The 20856-nt window shown below is 41.4% G+C and overlaps 1 protein-coding gene and 1 long non-coding RNA gene across 3 annotated transcripts in view; one reads left to right on the top strand and one right to left on the bottom strand.

The window, feature by feature from the left end:
* pinx1 (PIN2 (TERF1) interacting telomerase inhibitor 1) overlaps positions 1-7162 on the bottom strand; it is a 94513-nt gene extending 87351 nt beyond the window's left edge. For both annotated transcript variants that reach the window (XM_048530307.2, XM_048530308.2), the window contains exons 1-2: positions 6943-7162; positions 4698-4807 (exon numbers count right to left, since the gene is read on the bottom strand). In XM_048530307.2, coding sequence (XP_048386264.1) covers positions 4698-4807; positions 6943-6961 — 129 coding nt within the window. In that variant the 5' untranslated portion in view covers positions 6962-7162. The remainder of the gene's footprint in view (positions 1-4697; positions 4808-6942) is intronic.
* LOC125452198 (uncharacterized) overlaps positions 6926-20856 on the top strand; it is a 76738-nt gene continuing 62807 nt past the window's right edge. The window contains exon 1 of the long non-coding RNA XR_007247489.2: positions 6926-7081. This is a non-coding gene — a long non-coding RNA (uncharacterized LOC125452198). The remainder of the gene's footprint in view (positions 7082-20856) is intronic.

The raw sequence follows: 20856 nt of genomic DNA, 5'->3' as shown, positions 1-20856 counted from the left end.
GTTTGGTTTTGTACATGGCAAGAAGAAGAAGAATGTTGAGATTTGAAAAGTCATATTTTATTCTCAAAAATACAAAATTTTAAAACCCAAATAATGTAGTTTATTGTTTTTACTCCTCCAGCTTGTAATGGAAGCAACTTATTTACTTTGTTTACTCTTGATTTTCTCTCAAAGAATGAGCTCTCCTTTTTGTCCTGTTGAGTTTGTTTACTATTTTAGCAACTTAACTGTGGCTGATTCTAGGAGCTAAATGGAGGGTATTTCTAGTTGGAAGCATTTTGAAAACAGTGCATTTTATCCTACCGTTTGAAGCAGTTTTTGAAAAGGTTAAAGAGCAATTATATTTTAAAATACTTAAATCACGGATGGTTAATTTCATTGAGTCAAAAAGGGATCAAGAGTGCCAGGTGAATTGGAATCAAACAGTGACAAATTAAACAGTAAGTAATGTTAATTATTCAAAAAGGAATGGTTCAGAACAGATGGAATGCATTCTAATGGGAGGGCAAGGAAACACACTTAAGTTAGAACTCTCTGCACGACTGAGGTTACACAGATTGAAAATAAACAGAAGATAAAAGCTCTGACACACTGCAGACTCAATGTGATATAAAACAAAGGTGAATGCAGAAAATGTAGCAAAGAACCAGAAAAGAAATGAGGGGCAAAAAACGGTAATCAAATACAGCATATGAGATTATATTATTGGTAACGTGATGGTGGGGTTAGCACTGCTGCCTCATAGCACGAGGGACTCGGGTTTAATTCCGGCATTGAATAATTGTCTATGTGGAGTTTATGCATTTTTTGTGTCCGCGTGGGTTTCCTCTGGGTGCTTTGGTTTCCTCCTACAGTCCAAAGATGTGCAGGTTAGGTAGATTGGAAATGCTATATTGCTCATAGTGTTCAGGGATGTGTAGGGTAGGTGGATTGGCCGTGGTAAATGCAGGATTAGGGGATGAGGTACAGGCCTGGATCTGTGGGATGCTCTTTGGAAGGTCAGTGGAGATTCAGTAGGCCAACTGGTCTCTTTCTGCGCTGTAGGCATTCTAACATAAAATGGAACACTAAAGTATTTATCAAAATATAAAAACAGGAAGCAGAAGGCAAAGTAAGGGTGGGAACAATTAGGGATGAACAAAGGGATCTTATAGTGAAGAAAAGCACATGGTTGAGTTAAAAAATGCAGACTTTGCATTATCTTCATTGGAGAAAAAAAATTACCAACATCAAAATTAAAGCAATAAAGACACAAGAGATGAAGTAGTTAATAAGGAGCAAAAATTTAAAATACTGCCATGCAAAAAGGAAAAATCTCTGGCCTGAAAGTGATCCATACTAGATTACTGAGTAAAGGGCAGGGATAGCAGTGGTTCTGGCATCAATTTTCCAACCTCATTTACATATGGGAATTATGGAATTGGAAGATTACAAATATTAGTCTTGTTCAAAACAAGGAGATGGATAAACACAATACATCAGTCAGCCTAAAGATTATGACAGAAAAACTTTGAGGCAATAGTCTGAGACAAAATTTTTTGTCACTTGACTACCATTAACAAGTGAAAGAAAAATTGTCTTCAGCTGGTTTGAATTACTTGAAGTTGCATAACAAAGACAAAACTAGTCTGCAGTTACAGTAAGTGATTGAGGTTAATGGAATGTTATCCTTTATTAAAGAGAGAAATTGAACATAAAGATGGTATACTTCAATAATACAGTGCATAATACAGACCAATCTCAAATACTGAACCGCAGTTAAAGGGAAGGACATAAGAGCACTGAAGACAATTCAGAGAAGCTTTACTAAATTGATATTTGGAATGAACAAGTTGCCTTGTGAGGACAGGTTGGACAGGCTGAGCATGTTTCCACTGCGGTTTAGAAAAGAGTGAGGGGTGGCTTAATTGAAGTTTATATAATCTTGAATGACCTTGATGTGGAGGTATCTGAATCGGACTGGGTTGGACAAGATCAGAAGTCACAACACCAGATTATAGTCCAACAGGTTTGTTTGAAATCACAATCTTTCAGAGCACTGGTCACTTCACCTGACAAAGGAGCGGCACTTCAAAAGCTTCTGATTTCAAATAAACATGTTGGGCGAGAACCTGGTGTCATGTGATAAGGCAAGCATGGAAAGGATGTTTCCTTTTGTGAATAAGTTCAGATCTACAGAACACAGTTAAGGGGTCATCCTTTTAGAATCGATGTTAGGACAATTTTTTTTCCCCCCCCTGAGGGTTAAGCAACTTTGGAAGTTTGCTTCAGAAGGTAATGGAGGCAGGATCATTAAATATGTTTAAGGCAGAGATATATTCCTGGTAGGAAAATGAATCCAAGGGTTGTTGGAGGAGAGGTGGGAATGTTGATTTCAAAATACAAACAGATCAGCCACGAACTTATTGAACAGCAGAGCAGACTTGAAGAACCAAAATGGTCTGCTTCTGCTCCCGCTTCAAAGGTTTCATTCTGGTACAATAGATGAGTCGGAGCAACATAAAGTAACGGATACAATTTCAGAATGGGTAAAAAAAGAGAGACCCCAGAGGGTGTATGTACATTTATACAGTCCTGAGAGGGCAAGTTGGAATGCTGTTTAAAAGGAAACAAACTGGAATCTTAGCGTTTTAGACAGCAGCAAATTACTGAAACAGAGGTTATGGGGATAGCACAGAAAATAGCATTGAAGTAGACAACAACCGTGATCTGAAACAGTGCTGCAGACTCAAGGGGCCGAATGACCAAGTCCTGCTCCTATGTTGCGTGTTTCTATGATTTGTGATACCTTTATAAATCATTCTTTAGTTTCTAGCAAGAAAATCACGTTTAATCTTCAGGAAGGATTCAAAGAAATTGTAAAGAGATTTTTGGGAATGAGAGAAACAGAAGCTTAAAGAAAAGCTCATCTAGGTACTTCACAGCTTTCTGGGCTCAACGTAGATTTTAATTACATCAGATGCTTCGTTTTTTGAAAGAAAGCAACGATTAGAAATGATGATGTTTTTGTCATTTAACCTGCTCTGGATCTACCTTTCGATTCTTTCCCTGTCCCATTAGTTTCCCCTTTGTCTTGTACTGTCAGCCTTTTTGTTATTTAAAACCTCCTGCCTTCCATTGTGCCCCAGACCTACCATTTTCTTCTTTCTTTTCTTCCCTTCAAGGACCAGCCCATCCAACTTACCCAGCCTCTGTACATACCTAAAATGCATTATTTCTCTAATTTCTTGTCGTTCTGATGATTCTGACGTTATCCTGTCATAGACTGGCATGTGGCAGGTAAATGCCAAATAATGATCACTTCCAATAAGACAGCATCTAATCACCTCCCCTTGACACTATGGCATTACCATCACTGAGCCCACATTATCAACACTGGACTCGCCATATAAATGCTATAGTTAGAGAGTAGACTATAAGACAATAAGAAATAGGAATAGAAGTAGACAGCTCAGACCTTGGAGCCTGTTTAGAGAGAAATAGGATCATGGCTGATCCTTCACACCTCATGTCTACTTTCCTGCCCTTTTGCCATAACCTTTGATTCTCCTACTGATCAAGAACTCAGCTTTAAATATACACAAGGACTCTGTCCTGCAAGTCTCTGTGGCAACAAGTACCAAAGTCTCTCAAACCTTTGAGAAAAGGGATACCTCCTCTCCTCAGTCTTGAATTTGCACCCCTCAATTCTGAGACAATGCCTTCTGATCCTAGACTCTGCCATGAGGGGAAACATCCTCTTAAAATTTATCCTGTCAAGCTCCTTACGAATCTTGTACATTTCAACGAGCAGGTCAGAAGATGACAGCAAACAACTCACCGACTCCTCAAAGCCTGTCCAACATCTCCCAAGCACAAGTCAGAAGTGTGATGGATTATTTCCCACTGACCTGGATGTATGCAACTCCAACAACACTCAAGTTTTGACACTGTTCAGGACGAGGCAACCTACCTACACAAACAGTCATATTTTCTACCACTGATGCTCAGTAGCAGCAATACATACCACATTCAAAATGCACTGCAGAAAATCACTAAGGCTCCTTAAGCAGCATATTCCAAACACATTACCACTAACATTTAGAAGTATGACAATGGATACATAAGAACATCAGAATCAATTTCTCTGCCAAGTCACTTGCCTTCCTGACTTGGAAATATAACACCGTTCCTTCATTGTTGTTGAGTCAAAGTCCTGGAACTCCCTCCCAAACAAAACTGTGGGTCTACTTACACTAAATATGTTGCAGAGGTCATGAAGGTAGGTCACCAGCACTGCATCAAGGATAATTAGGAATGGGTAATAAATATTGCAATGAAGCCCATACCTCACGAATAAATTACAGAAAAAGGTAATCAGCCTGAAATGTTAAATTTGTTCCTTCTCTCCACAAATGCTGCAAGGCCCATTGAATATTTCTAGCATTTTCCGCTCTTATTTCAATTTCCAATATCCACAATATAGTATTTTAATTAGGTGCTGAGGGTACAAACTTTCAGATACATGAAGAGGTCCAGGAAACTACGGTTATTCTGTTTCCAGCCAAGAAGAATATAGTGAGATTTATTCAAGATGTTCAGATTAGACCGTTTTGAGAGCGCAAATCAGGATAAACTAAAAATCATCCTTGAACATTCTAATGAAAATCAGACAAATTATTCATAATTCACACATTTCATTCAATCACAGCTTTCACCTTTCCTTTTGACCACCCCATTTTTTCCAACATCTTCTTCCCAAATCTGGACTCATCATTGCTCCAGGTGTTGTTCCTTGGATCCACAGACCACTTCTGCTTTCTACGGGCTACAAAAAAAATAGAAACCTGATTGATATTCCATATGGTATTGCAAATCCATTTTCTGCTGCCTCTCATATTAACATGTCTTATATAAAATCTAGTCCCATGACCTCAGAGTGGTTGCAAACGCTACACTTACACCAGAGACATTAGTCCCACATTTCTGTCATTCCACACAAGACCTCAAGAACAAGTCAAACAAGGAAGTAAGTGGGCTATCAAGAAAGAGAAGGGAATGAGTGAAGAGTGGAGAAAAATGAAGGGAGACAGAGGCTAGAAAGAGGCAACTTGTTTTGCACATCTGAGTGCACACATTTCCTTTTCCTCCTCATATGACACACTTGCTGCAGGATGTCAGATTTAGCTTCACAGTTCTCATTTCAGCTCAAGTGTACTGAACAGTGTTACACAAGTTGTTAGAGATAGTAGGAACTGCCGATGCTGGAAAATCTGAGATAACAAGAAAGATGGGTCTTCAGAAAGAAGGGTCTCAACCCAAAACATTAGCCTTCCTGCTCCTCTGATGCTGCTTGGCCTGCTGTGTTCATCTAGCTCTACACATTGTTATCTCAGTGTTACACAAGTTGCAAGATTGTACATCTGGGTCTGCACATCCGTTGGAATTCAGGGTATCAGAGTCAACTAACCCTTTAACACTTTCATTCAGTTTTGACTTGTTCCACCTTTATTAGAGACTATTGCTACATTTTTAAATAAAACTAATTTTTGATTCTTTTAATGCCTTCGTAGTAGTAATAAAGTACAGTGTTATCATTATTTCCAGTATAGAAGTGATTTCTGTGTAATTACTACCCAAATCATGCCCCAAGTATTGTCATATAGTTAGTGCAACAGCTAATACCAAGTGAGATAGCAAGAACTGATGATGCTGGAGTCAGAGATAGCACAATATGGAGCTGGAGAAGCAGACCGAGCCAGGTAGTATCAGAGAAGGCAGGAAAGTTAACATTTTGGGTCAAGACCCTTCTTCAGAAATGGGGGGGGGTAGGGAGAGATGAGAGGGAAGGTTGGTCAGTCATGGGATGAAGCCAGGGTTGGGGAGATTTTGAAACTGGTAAAGTCCAAATTGAGACCATTAGGTTTTACGTTCCCAAGGCTGAAAATTAGGTGCTGCTCTTCTAGTTTCTGGATCATCTCCCCACCCTCAGCCTCATCCCATGACCAACCCTCCCCTCATCTCCACCTTCTTGACCTGACACAACATGTACATGTTCTCTCCCACATAAGAGCTCCTTCCACCTCACTGACCAATCTCCACCACTGCCTACCTGCACTCACCAATCACCATCCCACCTACCTTCCCCAGCCCCACCCCTCCTCTCTCTATTTATTTCAGAGCTCCCACCACCCCACTCCCCCATTTCTGAAGAAGGGTTCCAACTGGAAATGTCAACTTTCTTGCTCCTCTGATGCTGCCTGGCCCACTGTACTCCTCCAGATTCACAGTGTCACAACTAATACCAAGTGCTTGTCTCTTTTTATATGTTCTCAATACAGCAAAACCTGTCAGGGCTTACTTAATTGATCATTACCACCCTATTATTCGAACAGCTTGGTTAAATCAAATGCTCTGAATCCATCTATCAACCCAAACCAGATTAAAAAATTCCTGGCTTTCAATATTAAATCCCTTTCAGCTCACAAGCTTCGCCCCCACCCCCCCCCCCCCTCACCCTGTTCAGTTAGGTAGCAGGTTTGTGTGGCTCAGAACATGGCCAACAGTGCGACTTGCTTTTTTTCTGATGGGATGTTAAACCAAGGCTGTGATATGTAAAACATTCCACAGCACTATTTCAAAGAGCAGAAACAGAGAAGTGTCCAAAATCCCGGCCTATATTTATCCCTCAAATGGCAGCGAAACAGAAAAGTTGGCAGGCAAGATTAATGCTTGTGGTGTTTTGCCGTACACAGATTTCTTACATGACTGCATTTGGGGAGGGAGGGAAGATGGTACATCTTGGCCGACAGGCACTTTGGGACGTGCTGGGGTTGTAAAATAGGCTATACAAATGCACTTTGCAGCACGATATACGAATGAATGCCTTTGCAGCCTGGTCCAGATCAGCAACTGCCCCTCGCGCTCTGGGGACCTTCTAAAGCGGTACACATGCCTACTCACGCTCTGCCAGCATCGCCATCGCGACGTCCGACTGAATAATCACACCGACTATAACGGCTTTGCCGGATATGCACAACTTTGTACTGAACGAGTCGTTTACGCTCCCAAAGGCCCCAGAATCCAAACCAACGTGAGACCGGTAAATTAACGATGAGACTGCGCATGTTCTACCCGTTGGAGGAAGCGGTGTGCTTCATCCAGATGTGGGTGTGGCCTTGCTTTGAACGTCATGAGCCACTTAATTGACTGACCTTTCAAATTTTACCACTATCCACTGGCATCAAATATGCTAATGTTTAATTTTTTTTATTAAGTGGACGAGAATTAGAGAACGAATTCTCAATAGTATAAAATAACGTAAAGAACTATGGATGCTGGAGACACAAATGCTGAAACAAACAAAAACAGAAATTGCTGAAGAACCTCAGCGGGTCTGGAAGTATCCGTGGGGAGGAAGCAGAGTTAACGTTTCAAGTCCAGTGATCATCAGGATTAGAAGTAACTCGGAAAAGGTGGTGATATCAGAGATAATGGGAGCTGCAGATGCTGGAGAATCAGAGATAACAAAATGTGGAGCTGGGTGAACACAGCAGGCCAAGCAGCATCTTAGGAGCACAAAAGCTGACGTTTCGGGCCTAGACCCCTCATCAGAAAAGGGGATGGGGATCGAAGATGGATAGAGGAGAAGATAGGTGGAGAGCAGACGCACAAGTTAAAGAGCTGGGGATGGAGCCTGTAGAGGTGAGTGTAGGTGAGGAGGTAGGGAGGGGATAGGTCAGTCCAGGGAGGACGGACAAGTCAAGGGGGTGGGATGAGATTAGTAGGTAGGAAATGGGGGTGCGGCTTGAGGTGAGAGGAGGGGATAGGTGAGAGGAAGAACAGGTTAGGGAGGCGGGTATGAGCTGGGCTGATTTCAGGATGTAGTAGGGGGAGGGGAGATTTTGAAGCTTGTGAAATCGACATTGATACCATTGGGCTGCAGGGTTCCCAAGCGGAATATGAGGTGCTGTTCCCGCAACCTTCGGGTGGCATTGTTGTGGCACTGCAGGAGGCCTCCACTGTACCCACTGTGGCCTCCTCTACACTGGGGAAACCAAGTGGAGGCTTGCGGACCACTTTGCAGAACACCTACGCTTGGTTTGCAACAAACAACTGCATCTCCACGTCGTGAACCATTTCAACTCACCCTCCCATTCCTTAGACGACATGCCCATCCTGGGCCTCAGTGCCACAACGATGCCACCTATAGGTTGCAGGAACAGCAACTCATATTCTGCTTGGGAACCCTGCAGTCCAATGGTATCAATGTGGATTTCACCAGCTTCAAAATCTCCCTTCCCCATACTGCATCCCAAAACCAGCCCAGCTCGTCCCCGCCTCCCTAACCTGTTCTTCTTCTCACCTATCCTCTCCTCCCCCTCAAGCCACACCCCCATTTCCTACCTACTAACCTCATACCGCCCCCTTGACCTGTCTGTCCTCCCCAGACTGACCAATCCCCTCCCCACCAACACTCACGCCTACTGGCTTCATCCCTGCCTCTTTAACTTGTCTGTCTCCTCTCCACCTATCTTCTCCACTATCCATCTTCAATCTGCCTCCCCCTCTCTCCCTATTTATTTCAGAACCCACTCCCCCTCCCCCATTTCTGATGAAGGGTCTAGGCCCGAAACGTCAGCATTTGTGCTCCTAAGATGCTGCTTGGCCTGCTGTGTTCATACAGCTCTACACTTTGTTATCTCAGAAAAGGTGGTATTCATGCTCCAGGGACGTAGAGTGAGCATTTGGGTGGAGACGATGGATGGAGAGAAAAACGAAGGCCCAGCTCACAAATGGATTGTTGATAGTAAGACAAGGAAGGAGAGAAGCGAGAGAGGTGATAATGGGAACTAGGAGTAACTGACAATGGATTGGCCAAGCTGACAGCAACCTATTTTGTGACAGGACCTAAGGTAGTGAGGGTAGGTAATAGACAAGGTAGGTGTTAAACAAGAGGCTGGGGGGAAAAACCTGCTGGAATCTGAGGTAGACAAACAAGAGGCTGGAAGAACACAGCAAAATCCAGCTAGCATATGGAGAAAAGGAGGAGTCAACATGTTGGGTATAACCCTTCTTCAAGACTGAAACATTGACTGCTCCTTTCCTCCAGATCCTGCCTAGCTTTTGCTGTGTTCTTCCAGCTTCCTGTTTGTCTGCCTTGGATTCCAGCAGTTGTTTTATGTCTCTAAGGAAGGAGCTGTTCATGCCCTGGAGGAACATAACCTCAATTTTTGCTTAGGTACATTCCAGTCTTCGGTATTCAACATTTAGTTTAGCAATTTCAGAACATGGACATCTTCAACGTCTACTATCTACCTCCACAATCCCAAGTCCTGTCATGAAATGGTTTCATTTCAGCACAGCCAACCCTTTTTTTTCAAATCCTGACTTCTACGTCGTAGGTGGTGGACAGGCTGTGGGGAGTCAGGAGGTGAGTCACTCACTGCAGTTTTCCTAATCTCTGACTTTCTCTTTTAGCCACTTATGTGGTGGGTCCAGTTGAGTTTCAGGTCAATAGTAAGCCCCAGGATGTTGATAATGGGACATTCAATGAGGGTAACACCATTGAATGTCAAGGGTCAGTGGTTAATTGTCTCATATTTGAGATGGCTATTTGTGTCAATGTTTAAACCTGTAGACATAATGGTTCGTTGATCTGTGGCATTGCTCAGCGAAATTTTAAGATTGAGGGAAATCTGTATCGGCTGCAGAGAGAAACAATGTCCTTCCCCCTTATTCCGTACACCCAATTGTATGAAACACCTAATCAATGACAGGCATACCTATGGACAGCCCCAGGTTCCCATGATCTTATGGTGTTTAACAGATACACTATTCTCCATGCCTTGAGTTCTTTCTATGCATCCTATTAATTCGCATTTCAAAGTTACTGGTTATTCTCCTGGTCTGACCCAGACTCGCTTATCTTTAAGGAGTGCCTGAATTCTGTTAGTCAATGTGTTCTATGTGTTATCTCTGTCAAATTCAGTTATTCCTCTTATATTTTTCACTGCCCAACCTGTATCTATAAAAAATACAGAAGACAGTTGGTTTTAGCTAACTGCTATAAGATTCGTAATATTAAATTTTGTTATAAAGTTAGTTATAAAGTGTAAAGTTGATCAGCTTCTTCTACCATTTCAAACAATCTATATCATTCTGGGCGTGCCAGGCATCTTGTTAGAGATAAGTAAAAGATTTTCCTGAGACTAACTAACTTTCACATCTAGGTCTAAATATTTTCCACCAAATGCTTCTAGTATACATTGGTTATTCATGTATCTATACTCACGTTGAAATCTACCTCCATGATTATCTGAAGAATCTTTAATTTGAACATATTTCTTAATATTGTGAATAACTACAAATAAATAACTAATTACTTCAACTTAACTTTAGCTTTTTTTTCACAGCTGCCTAATGTGTTAGGCTGGTTGGTTGGTTTGTGGGCTGAGATTTACACACCTTGATCTAACTGGTACTGTTCACTTAATGGGACAACATCTTTTCATTAAGGAAGCTGGAATCAATTACTTTTCTATCCTTAGGCATCCTCATATCAAACTGTTTAGGATGGTTGCTTGTGGGGCCTCCCGTTCACCTGTAGTAACCCTGTTCAAAGGAATCGTGGTATTTCACTTAAATGCTGGAGCAGGATGTTTAATTCTACTTATGTCTTGTCTGCCATTTTGTGTCCTAATGCAGGAGCAGGCTGTTTTATTCTGTTAAACCCCGTTGGCCATTTTGTGTCTTTCAGACATAGGCCACCCTTACACTCTTATGTTCACATCCACATCATTTATATAAATTACAAAAGCAGTGGACCCATGACTGATCCTTGCAGCACACTATTGGTTACAGGCCTCCAGTCCCAAAAGCATCTACCATCACCCTGTATCTCCTTCTTTGAGCCAGTTTTGTATCCAAGTGGCTGGTTCTCCCTGTATTCTATGTGATCTAACCTTACTAACCAGTCTACCAGAAGGAACCTTGTCGAAAGCCTTACTGAGGACCATATAGATCATGTCCATGGCTCTGCTCTCATCAGTCCTCTTCATATCTTCTTCAAAAAAACTCAATCAAGTATATGAGATATGTTTTACCATACACAAAGCCATGTTGACTATCCCTAATCAGTCCTTACCTTTCCAAATACATGTAAAACGTGTTCCTCAGGATTCCTCTGACAACTTGCCCACCACCATCACTATTAGTTTCCTGTCAATTCCCATGACCCTGCAAGATTTTGGTTCCTTCAGGTGCTCACATAATTTCATTTTGAAATCATTGATTTGTTTCTGCTTCTACTGACACCTTCCCATAATCCATCTTCAAGGGCAGCAAGTTCCACATTTTTACTATTCCCTGTGTAAAGAATTTGCTCCTCACAGTCCTCTATATCTCTTGCCCAAAAGCGTGGTAACCAAAAATGGATGTAATACACTAAAGTGAAGCCTGACCAATAAATAATTAACAACCAACCTAATATAAAGTTTCAGCATAACTTTGTTGCTTTTTGTGCTCAAAAGTTATTTATGAAGCCCGAGATACCACATACTTTGACAAATCCTCTCACTGCACATGCACCACACCTCCCCTTCCAGGTCTCTTTTGTCCTTACACATTTTAAAACTGTGTAGTTAAATCTATATTGTTTCTCCCTATCCCCTCTGCCAAACTTTATCACCCTATATATTCTGCATATAATCCAATATATATCAGTACTAAATAAGCTTGTAACTATCCAGGTCAAAACAACCACCTTATTTGGCACTACATCCACAAACATTCACTCCCTCCACCACCAATGTTCAGTTGCAGCACAATGTACTAGCTACAAGATGCACTGTAAAAATTCTCTAAATTTCCTCAGATGACCCCTTCCAAATTCATAACCACTATCATCTAAAAGGACTAGCACAGTAGATAACACTACCACCTGCAAGTTCCCCTCCAAGCAACTCACCACCCGCACTTAGAAATGTATTGCAGTTCCCTCAGTGTCACTAGGTTAAAATCCTGGAACGTCCCCTTCCACCCCTTTAACATTGTGAGGTGTCATAGCGGTAATGTCACTTGACTAGTAATTCAAAGGCCCAGGTTAATGCACTGCGGACAGGGAATTCCAACATGGCAGATGATGAAATTTGAACTCAGTAAAAGATGTGGAATTAAAAAGCTGGCTTAATATAACCCATAATGTAACCATTACCAATTGTCATAGCAATATGTCAAGTTCACTACTGAGCTTTAAGTTAGGAAATCTGCCATCCTTACTTGGCCTCATTTACCTGTACCTCTAAACCCACTGCAATATGGTAGATTCTTAACTTTCCTCTGAAGTGGCAAAGCAAGCCAATCAATTTAATGAAATCAACACAAAGCCTAAAGGAATGAAGTCTGGCAGCCACCTGGCATTGATCTAGTCAGTGGAAATGACAAATGGTAAACTCAGTCCTGTCAATCCTGCAAAGTCCTCCTCACCCACACCGCATGCCAAAATTGGAAGAATTGTCTCAGAGACTAGTCAAGCAATAGCTTGACATAGCCATTCTTCTGTGCACTGTAGCCTGTAATGTTCCAGACATCACCATCAACATTCCTAGTATATTCTGTCAATTGTTAGGACAGACCCACCAGAGATGACAGCACAGTGGTATATGGTCATGAAGGAGTGACTCTGGTAATCCTCAGCATTGACTCTGGACCCCATAAACCATCTTGCTTCAAGTCAAACATGGGCCAGGAAGTTTCCTGTTAATCACCACTTAAAATTCTCCCTTGGCTGATGAATGAGTGCTCCCTCATACTTCAAGCACTTAGGATGGCAATGCATTCTGTGTTGGGAAATCAATATCCATCACCAAGAGTAACTTGGCAGCACCACTACTGACCAACCTGGCCAGGGTCTAAAGGATACAGCTATTAGGCTGGGTCTGTGGCTATTAGTAAGGGAACCACAGGAGGGAAAAACCTACTTAGCCTCATCCTTATCAATTGGCCTATTGCAGATGCATCCAGTCATTACAGTATCAGAAAGAGTGACCACCACACAGTCCTTTTGGAGATAAAGTCTCATCTTCTAATGAAGATATCCTCCATTATGTTGTATGTCGCAACCACCCTGCTGAATGGGACTTTGAACAAATCTAACAATGCAAATCTAGGCATCCACAAGGCACCTGTGTTGCATTAATAGCAGCAGAATTACATTCAGCAGCAATCTATAACCTCATGGCCCAACATATCCCTCACTCTGTATTTACCATCAACATTGGAAATCAGCACTGGTTCAATGAAGAGTGCAAGAGGCTCTACTAGATGCAGTAGATATGCAAAAAATGCTATTTTAACCGAGTGAAGCTACAGGCATACTTGCATGCCAAACAGCAGAAGCAGCAAGTGATGGATAAAGTTGTATGACACATCAAACCAACGGATCAGATCTAAGCTCTGCATTCCTGTCACATTCAATTGTGGTTTGACAGTCAAACAACCAACAGCAGGAACAGGCTCTACAATGACCTCCATCCTCAATAACAGGATGCACAGCAGATCAGCACAAAAGACAAGACTTAAGTATTTGTGAAAATCTTCACCCATAAGTGCCAAGTGGATGATCCATCTCAGCCTCCTCCTGAGGTCTGCAACAAGCAGGTTCCAGTCTTCAACCAATTCAGATCAGTTCACTTCATGTGATGTGAGGAAACAGTTGGAGACTTTCGAAAATGCAAAAGCTATGGGTCCTGATAACATTCCAGCAAAAGTACTGAGATTTATGGTCCATAACTAGCTGTGCCACGATCAAAGTTTTTCCAGTGCAGTTACAACACTGAATCTACATGACATTGTGGAAAATTGCCCGGGTATTTCCCATACATACAAAACAGGACAAATCCAACTCGACCAATTATTGTCAAATTAGTGTGCTCTCAATTGTCAGCAAAATGATGAAAGGTACGGTCGGCACTGTTATCAAGCAGCATTTGCAAAGAAATGACCTGCTCTCACCTGTTGAGTTTGGATTCTTCCAGAGCCACCCTACTCCTGATCTCATTACAGTTGTCATCCAAACGTAAACAAAAGGGCTGAATTCCAGAAATGTGGTGAGAATAACTTCCCTGCCTAGGCTCAATGAACATCAGCTGCATCGTCCTTCTCTTCATCATAAGGCCAGAAGTGGGAATGTTCATTCATGACTTTGCATTATTCAGCACCATTCACGACTCTTCAGATCCTGAATCCATCCAAATTCAAATGTAGCAAGACCTGGACCACGTTCAGCTTTGTGCTGCTGGGCAGCAAGCAACACAAGGTCCAGATAACCCATCAACCGAGAACACAATCCTTTCCTCTTGACATTCAATTGCATTATCAATGTTGACACCGTCTTATCAACATCGACCAGAAACTAAACTGGTTCAGATAAATAGGACCAGCGTTTTGCAGGCTAGGAATTCTTCAACGAATAGCTTGAAATGTAGGAGGTAGTCATTGCCAGTCACTTGTGTAGTGTGAATGTTAATTGCCAGTTGGAAACCCAAGGCTAAAAGTTGCCCAGGCCTGCTGCAAACAGACATAGACTGCTTCACTGTCATTATAATTGAGGGAACGTCATTGACAAAGCACCTGAAGATTTTTGAGCCAACGACACTACCCTGAGGGATTCCTGCAGGAATGCCCTGGGATTGATATGACCAATCTCCAACAAATGGCATATCGATGTCAGGCTGCAGATCTTTCACATTTTAAAATATGGATGTACAAACGATCTATCACTTTTATCAATAAACAATCATTGTTTCATCTTAATACATACCATATTGAAACATATTGTGGAAAAGTTTCATTGAATGAGAGCGTTTGATTGTTTGTTCAGAGTTACAGCTTTTCCCAAGCAGTCAGTGGAGTTGCTCCATATTATATGTGGTGTCTCTGTTGTCACCAGTACTAATTGGCAAAATGTTGTGTCTTTGTCGAGTTGACAAAACATTTTTGTTAAAAATGAGCTAGACATCAGTTTTGAAACTGTTGTCTCAGTAAATGGATGGTATCAGAGCTGAGAGTTTACAACTATTAGAAAAGATCAAACAGGCTAGTACTCTTTATCTCTCAAAAAATGAAAAACTAAGGAAAGTCTTTAAAATTATGTACAATGTAGAGTAGACACAGAGAAGATGTGTTGCGCTAATTGCACTACTAAAATAGAAGCTATAAATATAAAAAATGCGCAAATAAATCCATTAAGGAATTCAAGAAAAATGTTTTTATCCAGAGAGTGGTTAGAGAACCATAGAGATATTCAGGGTAAAAATCATAGATGCAGTTATGAGGAAGTTAGATCAACACTCAGAGGAGAAGGAAGTATAGCAACAACTTATATAGTGCCTTTAATTTAATAAAATGTCCTATTTCTCAGCAGTAAATATGATGTAATAATAATTACTAAGTAATGATAAATAGAATGTTATAATGGTCCATCATATTTGACATTTCTTTGACTCAACCTTCTGATCAAAATCTGAAACTTCTGGAGAAATTTAGCAGCTCTGGCAGCATTTTTGGAGAGAATGCAGAGTAAATGCTTTGGGTCCTGTGAGTCTTCTCCTAATCCTTTCTCCAAATCACACAAACTGAGTGAAGCAATTTTGCTTTATTAAATGGTATGTGAATAGCTTTTTGAACTGCTGCTCATGAATATTTTCCTCCGTATCACTTCACTTTGTCTGCGTTGTAACCTAAATGTCATTGTTCCTGTACAAAAGAAGGTTCTTGATTCTAAAAGTTTTAAAAGCCTGGATTCATTTTCTTCACTGCATGCAGTAAAATGTCCAGTGGATGGCGACTGAGATTTGTTGTATGTTTTCCCCACAAGCAGATTGATGATATCCAACCAATCAGACTTGTCGTCCCTATTGTTAACAGTGACAACTGTTCATTTATTTTATATATGAAAGATTAAAATGTTTGTTCATACTGCAGTGAAAATTAAGTATCAGTTAAGTGCAAACTACATCATTTCTGATGATTATAAATGATCTATTTCAGATATTTTCTTTGGCAGATTTTCAGAGCAGATGTGTTGGCTCTTGAATTTTTTTCATTCATTTTATGAAAGTTTACATATGTAAGTACAGAAATATTAGGCTGCCTTGAGACTTTCAGTTTGTATAATTACAAATTAAGAATGAAAGCGTGATCTAAAATAACAGAGAAGGCCCAAGGTGCTGAATAGTCTATTCCTGCTGTGGTTGGTTGGCTTGCTGAGTTGATTTGTTGCTCTGTAGGCATTTCATTACCCTGCTGTGTAAGCAGGGTAATGAAACACCTGCAGAACAATGAACCAGCTTGGCGAGCCAACCAACCACAACGTCCATAGCCCAAGCGACAAATCTACTCTAAAATCTTAGCGTCTATTCCTGCTCCTGTGTTTCCAATTTATTAAATCAAAATAAATAATTTGATAAGTTAAATCAAAGGTTTTGATAAGCAGAAACAAAGAGCCAGCACGATCCTGATGGCAGCCCTTTCAACTCTGAGCCAAGAGGTTGGAGCTCCATGTCCATTTCCAAGACAGAAGAATAACCTGGGCTGCTACTTCAATGCAGGACCATGGGAATACTGTATTATTAGAAGCTTCAACCACTATTTGGCTCATTCAAATGGATGCAACAACTCCAAGACTATTTAATGCCACATGTTGCCAGGAATGGAAGGTTTTATTTGGAGGGAGAGGCTGGGACATTTTTCACTCGAGTGTGGTAGGTGAATATGAAGGTTTTTAAAATCGTGAAGGGTTTTGGTAGGGTGAATGGCAGGTTTAGTTCTCCAATAATGCGAAAGTTGCGTTCTTGTGTGACCTCGCACTATAGAAAATCATGTTAGAGTGAAAGTGCTATAGAAAATTGCTATTCTTGTTCAGCAGAAAGTTCACATTATCCAAACAGCATCCACTATTTTTCAATTGTGTTATAGCCAATTCATGTTAACGAAACACGCGTTATAGCAACCTATAAGGGGAAACTTTTTGTATGCAGACAGTTGTTTGTGTCCAGAGGACATGGTAGATGTGAGTGCAGCTACAATGTTAAAAGACATTTGGACAAGAACATGAATATGAAAGGTTTGGAGGGATGTGGACCAAGCACAGGCAGACTTATTTAGTTTGGGATTATGGCCAGCATGGACCATTTGGGCCAAAAGGCCTGTTTCCATGCTTTATGACTCTATGAATTTGATCTGGGAATATGCTACATGTCCTGACCAGCATTCATTTTCCAATTAAAACTACCAAAGGCAATTAACTGTAGTTTTCTCCATCATCACTCTTATGGAATCTAATTCACATCTGTTTTAACAGCTAATTTCAGTTAAACACGTTATGCTTTAAGGATCTGGTAAAATGATATACAAAAGCAAATTAATTTCTCTCCATTTAAAATCTAATTGTCATAAGAATACAATGGATTGCAATGTGGGAAAGTGTGAGGTTATGCATTTTGGTAAGAAGAATGGAGACTTAGACTATTTTCTGAACAGGGAAAGGCTTCAGAAATCTGAAGCACAAGGAGCCCTAGTTCAGCATTCTCTTTAAGATTAACATACAGGTTCATTTGGCAGTTAAGAAGGCAAATACGATGTTAGCATTAATTTGAGAGGGCTAGAACACAAAAGTAGAGATATATTGCTGAGGCTCTCTAAGGCTCTGGTCAGACATTTTAAAGGCACTGAGAATATTGTGAGCCATTTTGGGACCAGTATCCGCAGAAGGATATGCCAACTTTGGAGGGGATCTGGAGATGGTTCACAAGCATGATCCCAGGAATGAAGGTTATCACATGAGAAGCAGTTGAGAACTCTGAGCTTGTACTCAGTGGAGTTTAAAAAGATGATAGGGGATCTCATTGAAACTTACAGAATACTGAGAGGCCTAGATGGAGTGAACATTGAGATGATTTGTCCACTAGTAGGAGAGTCTAGGAACCAAGAGCACAGACTCGTAGTGAAGGGATAATCTCTGAGAATTGAGGTGAAGAGGAACTTCTTCAGGGTGGTGAATCTGTAGAACTTATCACCACAGACAGCTGTGGAGACCAAGTCATTGAGTGTTTTTCAGGCACAGATAGTTAAGTTCTTGATCAGTAAAGAGATCAAGAGTTACAGAGAGAAAGCAGGAGAATGCACCTGAGGAACATATCAACCATGATCGAATGGCAGAGCAGATTGAATGAGTCAAGTAGCCTAATTTTGCACTTATATTTTACGGTCTTCTCAACGTTATCGCCTCAGTATGTCCCACTCCTCTCTCTGTCTATCTCTCCATCTTTCTGTCGCACACAGCCTCTCTCTCACACACACATACACACCAATAAACCAGGAAATCAAATTCTAAATTTCTTAAGTAATAAAGAATGCAAGGCTGATAGTTCTGTTGCACATTCAAATATTTCTGGACAGTTATATAGAATAATTCCAATTCACGTGCAGCAAGTGTTGGCTGCCTGAGGAGCTCCAGCTCGAAGTTGATGAGCTGGAATCCGAATTCCAGACACTGTGGCACATTCGGCAGGGGGGAAAATACTTGGATGCGTTGTTCCAGGAGGCAGTCACACCTGGTAGATTAACTAATGTTAATTCGATTGGCAGGCAGGGAGAGCAGTGTGTGGCTGTGAGTGATGCAGGTAGAGGGACTCTGCAGACAGGAACACAGGAGCTGCAGCCCTTGACATTCTCCCACAGGCACTTGTTCCCTGCCTGGATGAGGAACAGGGCTGCAAGAAGGATGAGTCAACTGACCATGGCACAATGCCATGTCCAGGAGGCCATTCAAGAGGGGATAGCAAAAAGACAGATTGTAGTTGCAGGAGATTCTATCATTAGGGGATAGACAGTATCCCCTGTGAGCAGGATAGAGAATCAGGCATGGTGTGTTGCCTGCCCGGTGCCAGGGTGTGAAAAATCTCTGACCGGCTTGAGAGGAAACTAGAGAGGGAGGGGGAGAGGGTTGGTACGTAGGTACCAACAGCATAGGCAGAACTAGGAAAAAAGACCTGTTTCGGGATTATGAAAATCTAGGAACAAAATTTAAAAACAGGTCTTCAAGGGTCATAATCTCTGGATTGCTGCCCGAGCCACATGCAAATTGGCATAGGGAGGCAAGGATCAGGGAAGTAAACACGTGGCTAAAAGAATGGTGTGGGAAGGAGGGTTTCCTTTTCATGAGGCACTGTCATCAGTTCTGGGACAGGAGGGATCTATACTGCTGGGATGGACTCCACCTGAACAGGGCCAGGTCCAGTGTTCTGGCGAAAAAGGTAAATAGGGTGGTTAACAGGACTTTAAACGAGTAAGTAAAAGGGAAGGGAGAAGTGAGCATGGATGGACAATAACAATTCATTTAAGGCAAAGCAGCAGGTTAGCAGGTGACGAGGAAGCTTCAACTTCTTTGAAAATTAGGGAAAAAAGGGAAGGAGAACTCAAGAGCTGTTAGTAATGGAGGTAATAGGACCCTAAAAGGAGGTGTAAAAGCTGGCGTAAGGGCACTTTGTCTGAATGCTCGAAGCTTCCAAAACAAGGTGGATGAGTTGATGGTGCATGTCATGGTAAATGGGTATGCTTTAGTGGCCATAACAGAGACATGGTTACAGGATGGTCATGACTGGGAGTTAAATATCCAGGGTATCAAACTGCTCAGAAGGACAGACAGGAAGGTAAGGAAGTTGGTGTTGCTCTGATTTTTAAGGATGATATCAGGGCAGTGGTGAGAAATGATATAAGCTCTACTGAACAAAACAATGAATCCATTTGAGTAGAAATTAGGAATAGCCGGGAGAAGAAGTCACTGATAGGTGTAGTCTATAGGCCACCAAATAATGACATCGTGGTGGGTCAGGCAATAAACATAGAAATAGCTACTGCATGTAAAAATGGTACAGCAATTATCATGGGGGATTTTAATCTACATATCGATTGGTCAAACCAAGTCGGTCATGGCAGCCTTGAGGAGGGGTTCATAGAATGCATCCGTGATAATTTCCTCGAACAATATGTAATGGAGCCTACGAGGGAGCAAGCTATCCTAGATCTAGCCCTGTGTAATGAGATAGGAATAATTAATGATCTCACAGTTAGGGATCCTCTCAGAAGGAGTAATCACAGCATAGTCGAATTTAAGATACAGATGGAGCGTGAGAAGGTTAAATCCAGTACTATATCCTGTGCTTAAACAAAGGAGAGTATGAAGGAGGAATCAGCTAAGGTAGAATGGGAGCAAAAACTTGATGGTGGGTCAATTGAGGAACTGTGGAGGACTTTCAAAATGATTTTTCACAGTTCTCAGCAGAAGTATATTCCAGTGATAAGGAAAAACTGTAGGAAAAGAGAGAGCCTGCCATGGATGTCTAGGGAAATAATGGAAAGTATCAGATTGAAAAAAAAACACGTTCAAAAAGGCAAAGAGTAGTGGGAAACTAGTAGACTGGGAAATCTTTAAAGGCCAACAGAAAGCCACAAAAAAAGTTATAAAGAAAAGTAAGATAGATTATGAGAGTAAACTAGTTCAAAATATAAAAACAGGCAGCGAATGTTTCTAAAAATATGTGAATCGTAAAAAGAATGGCGAAGGTAAACATTGGTCCTTTAGAGAATGAGAAGGCCAATTTAATAGCTGGGAATGAGGAAATAGCCGAGACATTAAACAGTTATTTCGTGTCGGTCTTCACATGCCGAAAACTAATGTCAAGAAGGTTATAGCAGGTGAGGACCTAGAAACTATCATCATCATTAAGGAGGCAGTGCTGGGCAAGCTAATGGGGCTAAAGGTAGACAAGCCTCCTGGCCCTGATGAAATGCATCCCAGGGTACTAAAAGAGGTGA

The sequence above is a fragment of the Stegostoma tigrinum genome, chromosome 4 (assembly GCF_030684315.1).
Source record: "Stegostoma tigrinum isolate sSteTig4 chromosome 4, sSteTig4.hap1, whole genome shotgun sequence".
Classification (NCBI taxonomy): domain Eukaryota; kingdom Metazoa; phylum Chordata; class Chondrichthyes; order Orectolobiformes; family Stegostomatidae; genus Stegostoma; species Stegostoma tigrinum.
Note: the sequence above shows the minus strand (reverse complement) of the source record. Positions and strands in the feature narration are given on the sequence as shown.